Below are 9,001 nucleotides of genomic sequence, written 5' to 3'. Positions count from 1 at the left end.
TTCGCGCTGCAGCTTCAATGATCTATGTGGCATGCTTTGTGCATTTTCATACAATTCATCTTAGCTGTCAAAGCGAATCTGTCACGTAAAGCGAAGCAAACGTTTTATGTGGCATCAGCTTAAGACAGACCGATATTATCGATGTTTCAAAAACATCGATGCAAGCCTCGCATATCTACTTCCAACAATTGTTTACATATTTTGATTATTTGTTGACAGGAATTAATTAGAAGCGCAGTACAATTATTTAAAAAATATATAGGCAATTTTGCAACATCTCATTAAAGTTACATCATACAGAGTTTATATGTATTTCTCCTAAATTGCAGTTGGTGCACTTCGGGTGCACTGTTGGGAAGTCAACCTGACGATTGAGTTGTTATTCATACACGATCCAGAAAATATTCTATCATTCTTGTTATTCTTATAGGTATTTATGTATGTGCATATCGCTTTGCTCGCAGCAGCTGTAAATTAATCTCTCTATTTAGCTTTTCAGTGGGTCGAACGCGCTCACTGTTTGCCGGCCGTGTTTCTCCGGATTGTTGCGTCATACAAATCCAACAGCTGATGAAAATTCTTGTACTTTTGCTTGCGTTGTCTATGTCAGAAATTGACAGTCGTTTTACATGTGCTTAGGCGAACGGACGCTGCTGGTTATACATTAAAAATGGTGACTAGTGAAACTACTTCAACGCCCTTACGGAGAGATGATATTTACCGGGTGCCGGAAACAATTCACTTTCCAACGGAGGAGGAGAATATATTAGAAATTTGGCGTAGAGAAAAAACTTTCGAGCGATGCATGAAACTATCGGAGCAGCGTGCGAGGTAAGTGAAGTCAAACACATGTGTGTGTATAATTTGATGACGCTGTTGCTGTTACTTTACAATTTGACTCATCCACAGGTATACATTCTACGATGGCCCACCTTTCGCCACTGGCCTACCTCATTATGGGCACATTTTAGCTGGTACAATCAAAGACATTGTAACACGCTATGCCTATCAACAGGGATATCATGTGGAGCGCCGCTTCGGCTGGGATTGTCATGGCTTGCCGGTAGAGTTCGAAATTGACAAGCTCTTGAATATACGCGGCCCTGATGATGTGGCGAAAATGGGTATTGCTGCATACAATGCAGAGTGTCGCAAGATTGTTATGCGCTATTCCAACGAGTGGGAAGAGGTAGTGACACGTATGGGACGTTGGATTGATTTTCGCAATGATTACAAAACGCTCTATCCCTGGTATATGGAATCCATTTGGTGGGTTTTCAAGCAGCTGTTCGATAAAGGGCTCGTCTATGAGGGCGTCAAGGTGATGCCATATTCTACAGCCTGCACAACAGCGCTTTCGAACTTCGAATCGGGACAGAATTATAAGGAAGTTGTGGATCCTTGCGTGGTGGTGGCATTCGAGGCGGTGAATATGGAGAATACACATTTCCTCATATGGACAACAACACCCTGGACACTGCCATCGAATTATGCTTGTGCGGTTAATCCGAATTTGATCTATGTGAAGGTATGTAATCATAGAAAAACGATAGGAAAAGTGTCCGCATAGATAATAAGGTAATGTGGATGTAGACTTTCTCACTTGGCTTCACAATGTGCACACAAGCCGTCAAAGTCAGCTGTTGCAACATTGGTGATGTGGGCAGCGCTGCCACTTTTCTGAATCAGTTTATGTGTTTTTTATTTGGAGATAGCGTTAACATTATTCCAAAATCGGTTAATCTATCGAATATTGTTCACATTTTTTTATCATTTTGTATATTAAATATTTTATAAAAATAATTATTATACCATTCAAATTCTTACTTAGTAGTATTATAAATATCCATTTTTTGCAGGCCCTTGATAAGAAAACACAACGCATTTATATCTTGGCTGAATCACGCTTAAATACCGTCTATAAAAACGAAGATGATTACAGTATTTTAGAGAAATTTCCTGGTACCAAATTAGCCAATGCACCATATAAACCACCCTTTCCTTACTTCCTCGAAAAAGGAACCGCAGCGAAAGCTTTTCGCGTACTTGTCGATGATTATGTCACGTCAGAGACCGGTACCGGCATTGTCCACAACGCGCCCTACTTTGGTGAGGATGATTATCGCATTTGTCTCAATGCGGGCATTATACAAAAATCCAGCAAGCCAATTTGTCCATTAGACGAGGTGGGACGTTTCACGGCGGAGGTAACTGACTTTGCTGGTCTCTATGTCAAAGATGCCGACAAGGCGATAATAGCGAAGCTCAAGGAAATGGGTGTGCTAGTATCTGCTGGTCAAGTCAAACATAGTTATCCATACTGCTGGCGCTCCGATACACCTTTGATATACAAATCTGTACCCTCATGGTTCGTACGCGTGGAGCATATGTCACAGAACTTGCGCGATTGTAGCGCGCAAAGCCATTGGGTGCCAGAAAATGTGCGAGACGGAAGATTTGGTAATTGGTTGAAAGAGGCGCGGGATTGGGCAGTAAGTTTGGTTATTAACTTCTTACTGGTTTGCCATTTTTATATTCTAAAATTTTTAGATAAGCCGCAATCGCTACTGGGGCACACCCATACCAATATGGCGCTCGCCTAGCGGTGACGAGGTTATTTGTGTCGGCAGCATCGAACAACTAGCGCAATTATCTGGCAGGCGTATTGAGGACCTACATCGCGAGACGGTCGATGAAATCGAAATCCCCTCTGCCATACCAGGCCGTCCTCCACTTCGTCGCATAAGCGCTGTGTTTGATTGCTGGTTCGAATCTGGCTCCATGCCGTTTGCACAACAGCACTTTCCTTTTGAAAATGCTGCCAAATTCTTGAACAACTTTCCAGCCGATTTCATTGCCGAAGGTATTGATCAGACACGCGGCTGGTTTTACACGCTCTTAGTAATATCAACGGCGCTCTTCAATAAAGTACCATTTAAAAATCTGATTGCAAATGGACTTGTGCTGGCCGCTGATGGACAGAAGATGTCAAAACGCAAGAAAAATTACCCCGATCCCATGGAAGTGGTGCACAAATATGGCGCAGACGCGCTGCGTTTGTACTTAATCAACTCGCCAGTAGTGCGCGCAGAGAATTTGCGGTTCAAGGAGGAGGGTGTGCGGGAGATCGTTAAAGATGTATTCCTGCCACTTTACAATGCTTATCGCTTTCTGCTACAAAATATTGCACGTTATGAAAAGGAAGAACTGCGCGATGGGGCGCGGTATCAGTATGATAATGCGCGACTGCTGCGTCAACTAGAGCACTCCACCTTACTAGATATTTGGATCGTTTCTGTGAAAGAGTCTTTGATTGAGTTCTTTGCCAAGGAGATGAAGCAATATCATCTGTACACGGTAGTGCCGCGCTTGACTAAGTTCATTGATCAGCTAACGAACTGGTAAGTTTCGCATTTACTGTCTTTTTGCAAACAGCATTTACAATTTTTCGTCTACACCCATGTTTAAGGTACATCCGCTTGAATCGCCGCCGCCTAAGGGGAGATCTAGGTGAATTAGACAGTCTGCAATCATTGGACACACTATATAGCGTACTCTTTGCATTAGTACATCTATTAGCACCTTTCACGCCCTTCCTCTGCGAATACATTTTCCGGCGCTTACTCCCTTTTCAACCAACCGGTTCCATTAATGCAGCCACAACTTCAGTCCATCAGCAATTAATGCCACAGGCTAACCCGAAATTTATTCGTCTAGATATAGAAAAATCGGTGTCGTTGATGCAAACGGTTATCGAATTAGGTCGTGTGATGCGTGATCGTCGCACAATGCCACTGAAATGTCCGCTCTCCGAGGTCATCGTAATCCACAGTGATCCAGATAGTTTAGCGGCTATAGAACGACTCTCTGATTTTATACTTAGCGAATTGAATGTACGCAAATTGACACTCAGCTCGGATAAGGAGAAGTATGGTGTTACGCTGCGCGCAGAGCCGGATCACAAGGTGAGAATGTATAAAACTTAATAAAATATACATACTCAAAGGTGATTAAATTTTTTCAGACACTAGGCTTGCGTTTAAAAGGCACCTTCAAAGCCACAATGTCTGCTCTAAAAGCACTCACCGATGCAGATATTCAAGCTCATTTAGCCAAAGGATACTTTACTATACTCGATCAACGTATCGAGCTTTCCGAGGTGCGCCTAATTTACTGTGTCTCAGATAAAGTACAAGCTAACTTGGAGGCGCATAGTGAAAATGATATACTCGTACTATTAGATATGACACCTAACGCCGAGCTATTGGAGGAAGGTTTGGCACGTGAGGTCATAAATCGCATACAAAAGCTGAAGAAGAAGGCGAAACTAATACCAACAGATGAGGTAATAATTTACTACCGATTATTGGCTGCAGGTAATGCCAACGAGTCGGGCAAGGTAAGCGTTCAAGAGTTGACAGAGATCTTGCAGAAGCACAAAAATTTAATCAAAAGCACAATAAAATCGGATTTATTGGAGTGCAATGAGCAAAATAAATGTAAACGAAAGCCCATTATTAAGGAGATCGCTAATGTAAGAGGCGTAGATTTGGAGCTCACTATTTGTACCACAGCAGAAGACAATAGTGTTCATTTACAACTCGTCAATGATCTCTCGCCGCGTTTCGAGCAAAGTAGAAGCGGAAGTTTGCTATTGAAGAATCGCGTAACTGACGAAGTCATAACTCTGCCGCAATTCTATACTGAAACGAATTTGATTTTTGGTCTATATGGCGTGAGTTACACTGTATTCTTATTTGATGAGACCCAGGGGCAAGTTCGTGCGTTGCAGGCCACTGATTTGAACGAAAACTTATATGGACAGTTGCTGGTGGTGGCGAGGAAGGCAAGTGAAGTCAACAAGGAGATGTTTTAGATCAATGCAAATGGTAATATGAAGGTATTTCGAATACCAAATGAATCTGTAAAATGAACTTCAATTGGATATATGGATTCTTTCAACTTATGCCAGTTTTAATTTATTAAAATTCTAAAATAAAAGAATGAATTTTAATAAATATACAGTTATACAAATTGTTTTTTTTTTATGGAAAAACTATGTTGAGGAAGGAAAGAGAGGAGGGAAGTAGGCTTTCTTATTCTAATTTGGCACTAAAACCGTTTGTTTGTTTGACAGAAATAAAAAAAAAAAACTTCAGTTCCTTCTTTCTTTTACGATGTAGCACCAGTTATTCATCATAAGTGCAGGGAGATCTGGATTCTTTGCTTGTATTTCTAGACGCTCTTTGGTTAGGTTGGGTGGCAGTCCCAGATGTCAGAGACTAACCTAGACAGTTAGGAGATTGTTCTTTGTGATACTAAATTCTGAACGGCACCGAACACTTAATCGTCCCCTGTCCTCCCTCGGCCAAAAGAACCTTGCAATCGGGCATGTCCTGGTTTTCGCCCAGCGCTCACTGATGAATAGTATACCACATGTGATAAATAGCATCCCAACCGCTCCTTATCCGCGGATAACGTTTCAATGGTACTTCTCCTAGCCAACTCGTTAGACACATAGTTCTCCGCAATGTCACTGTGACCCGGAACCCAACTGAAAGAGAGCAGACACTCCTTAACCAAATTAGAGCTCACCTCGAACGCACTTAAGGCCCTGTTAGCCGCTTGGCTATCAGAATAAATTCCCAACTACCTGACTGTCATCGCACTCCTAAGTAGTGACTCCACCGCCTCCTTAATAGCAGCCACTTCCGCCTGAAATACACTGCAGCAGTCCGGAAGCCTGAAGTTAGTAGCTCTCGACAGATTACCCCTCTATGAAGACGTTCACTGCGCCCCCTCTCCAGAACGTTATACGTTCTAGTAAATAAGACCAGTTCTGTCCGCCCAGTTGGCAACCATGTTGGGTCAGTTCTTCTACGTATATCAAAGAAGGCTCCTGCCAAAAAATCTTTATGAGTGATGGTTTATTCTATCCACCTTACAATTATGTGCAGGGTGGTTTCTACCGTTTACAATAATCGTATTGAGCTCTTGATAGGCGACATCGAGGAATGCCGCTGCTTATGTGCAGATCAACCAGTCTCACCAACGTTTTCAGAAGAAACGAAGATAGACTGATCGGCCTGAAGGGAGAGGCATGACAGCTCTTTCCGGCCTTCGGAATGAATACAAACTTGAGAACCTTCCAACCCTTGGAAATATACCCGTATCTTACGCAGCTCGCATAAAGCTCCGCCCTCCACCAAAGGAGTTGCACGTTTCATCCAAAACGAATTTAAAGTACCTGTGATCCAAAAACGAGTGTTGACTAAGAACCTTTCAACCCGATATCAAAGGTGGAAGGCCAGTTTAAGGTCAAGCACCACTTCCCTGGCGGCAATTCACATAAGATAAACTCGAAAAGTGACTCACCTCGAGAGTTTTTGTCCGAGCTTCGAATTCGGATTGGACCCTAAAACAATGCCGGATTTCCTTCGTTTGGCTTCTGCTATAGCGCTCCAGCGTCTCTCTCTAGGCTGGTCGTCACAATATCTTCATAGGTGAAATTATGGGAAGGAAAAGCTTTTAATTCACTTCTGATAAGTATGCAGGCCCTAGTTCCAATTGTACCAAAACTCACAATTTTACGCCAAGTTATACACCAGTGTGGGTAGATCTATCCACATTGTTCGCCGCCATCAGATAACATCTCCTTGTTCTGAGACCAGAAATACCGTTACTGCTCAGCCACGGCTCCTCAATCAGAATCACGTCAACTCCACCTTCCTCAAGTTGGAGCAAAAGATTGGCCTTTGAGCAGTGGAGATTAATCTTCATTCACCAGAATCTTTTCCATGAGCACTACATAGTTCTGCGCACTCACCTCGGGCTTCGACCCCACCGAACAGCCTTTCGAAACTGTAAACGCATCCTCCGGCAGGGAAGCCGCCCCAATGCTCTTAGCATCCGATTGAGCCGAGTCCAGCTCCATGTTCATAGCTCCAACGGCCACCCTAATTTTCTCTGATTGGGACCACAATCTCTCAGTGAAGTCTCCTTATAGAGAGACGTCTACCGTTCGTGGGTGCATTTTATGAGCTAATGTGGCATCATGGGCTGCATAAGCTCATAGGATGCGCCGACGAACGGTAGGCGTTTCTCTATAAAGAGACTTTACGATCGGGGCTAAAGTTGATGACCCTCAGACTGCAGTAGCATCAAAGAAAAAAAACGCTGTTATTTGTGCGATATAGATAAATTCAGTGATCACCCATGAGTGTCAAGTCGATGGATATTTTCACCAGAGCGTCGTCATTATCCATCTGAAGTGTATTCTATGCGGCTGTTAACACAGGGACCAGCGACGATGTTGAAACCATTGTATTCCTGGGATATTTTCTAATATAACTTTCGATCCGTATTCCTGTTTGCCAGCATCTAAAGCTCTTTGCAATCGCATCTTTATGTCTCTCTTTTTCTCTGAAATATACTTTGATTATTTTCGTAAATTTAGATTTTTCTAATTTTTTATTTCGCGGGCGCAGTAGTCGAATAATTAGGGCTAAGGTTCAACTTCTGGTTCTGGCCTTCCATAGGCCATCGCAGACCTCCGAGTTAATTTCTGCCTTGAAAAAAGCTTCTCATTAAAAACCATTTTCCGTTCAGAGTCGATGTAAATCTATACGTCCCTCAATTTTGTGTAATCAAGGAGCACAACACAAATTGGAAGAGAAGTCTGGCAAAACGCATAGAAAAATGTGCAAGCACCAAATATTTATGTATTTTATTTTTTATTGTTAATTTTTATTCTTCTAATTATTTTTACTTTATTTTATTTTACAATTTCAATTTTTTATTTGTTTTTAATTTCTCTTTATTCAATAAAAATACATTAACAGCCGGTTTCACCAGCAATTTAAATGGAAAATGATTTTTTATTTTCTGTCAATATCCATATAAAATTCAAAAAATTAAATTAATATTTTCACTAAAATTGCTTTCGTGAAATTGTCTGTAATTAACTGAAGAAAATGTTTAATTTTTTAATTTTGTGTATGAGTAGTTTTATAACCGACTTCAAAAAAAGAAGGAGGTTATAATTTTATGTTTCTTCGCGCATAACGTCTTTGTTTGTGAACCGATTTGAATGATTCTTTGGATTTAGTACAGTCCCACAGTGGTCCCATTATGAACTAGGTATAATCTCGGCAGTTACCGATTTCTTCCAAACTCGGTACAAGTATTTCCTTGAATCTAGCGAAACTACGGGTTGAATATTTTCGAAATCGAGAATGAGTTACGACCTATAGAAAACGGCGAAATACGCAAACTAAGATAAGTTTGTATTGATTTCGATAACTACTGAAGCCATCTCATGTAAATTTTATAATTATGTACAATAATCGCTTTTGAACATTGGCATGGCACCGCCCACTTATGATTACATACTTGGTATAAATATTTCTTTGAATCTAGAGAAGCTATGGATTGAAAAAATTTCAGAGTGCTTTGCTGTTTTTATTTGCTAATACTAAAAGTAGTAAAATAACGTTTTTGTTTTAGAACTAACTTCAAAAAAATAAAACAACAAGTAATTTTTAAGCAAAAAATATAACCGACTTCAATTCTCATATACAAATTTAACAGAATCGTGAATTTCTTCATGATCCAATGATCGGATATAAGCCAAATTAGTATGGGACCACTTCTGAGGGACTACCTTTCCTTTAAAAAAAATTATAGAAATGGGTTAACGTGGTCCAAAGTTATGCGGTAACATACATCAAAAAAAAATATATATTCCGACGAACTGATAACCTCCTCCTTTTTTGGAAGTCGGTTAAAAATTTACCCGAGCCACGACTTTTTTACCTTTGCTTAATTGTAGTTTTTATCTAATTCTCTTTATTTTGGTTTTAGTAAGGGATATTTTTTTTTTTTATTATACTTAATTTTTTCATACTTTTTATTAGAATTATTCTATTTTATATTTTGTCTTGTTTTATTTCGTTACTTACGTATTTAAATTAGATTTAGTTGTTTTATTTTTTAACTTAAA

General features: G+C 40.5%; 1 protein-coding gene across 1 annotated transcript; it reads left to right on the top strand.

Annotated features, from left to right (window-relative positions):
• The first annotated feature begins 209 nt into the window (after positions 1-209).
• Positions 210-5,022, top strand: LOC118748909 (isoleucine--tRNA ligase, cytoplasmic). The gene is made up of 7 exons (XM_036483649.1): positions 210-388; positions 489-831; positions 910-1,528; positions 1,860-2,492; positions 2,551-3,401; positions 3,470-3,965; positions 4,025-5,022. The coding sequence occupies exons 2-7, from the start codon at positions 671-673 to the stop codon at positions 4,874-4,876; spliced, it is 3,612 nt and encodes a 1,203-aa protein (XP_036339542.1). The 5' UTR covers positions 210-388; positions 489-670; the 3' UTR covers positions 4,877-5,022.
• The last annotated feature ends 3,979 nt before the right edge of the window (positions 5,023-9,001 follow it).

Source organism: Rhagoletis pomonella, unplaced genomic scaffold (assembly GCF_013731165.1).
Source record: "Rhagoletis pomonella isolate Grant_MI unplaced genomic scaffold, Rhpom_1.0 Rhpom_scaffold_00013, whole genome shotgun sequence".
Taxonomy (NCBI): Eukaryota; Metazoa; Arthropoda; class Insecta; order Diptera; family Tephritidae; genus Rhagoletis; species Rhagoletis pomonella.
This window is presented reverse-complemented; position numbering and strand designations above follow the sequence as displayed.

Excerpts from the sequence above, each read along its gene's own strand:
- LOC118748909 (XM_036483649.1), top strand. The coding sequence starts at position 671 with ATGGTGACTAGTGAAACTACTTCAACGCCCTTACGGAGAGATGATATT. Across the intron at positions 2,493-2,550 it reads AAGAGGCGCGGGATTGGGCA|ATAAGCCGCAATCGCTACTG; the intron begins GTAAGTTTGGTT and ends TAAAATTTTTAG. Across the intron at positions 3,402-3,469 it reads ATTGATCAGCTAACGAACTG|GTACATCCGCTTGAATCGCC; the intron begins GTAAGTTTCGCA and ends CCCATGTTTAAG.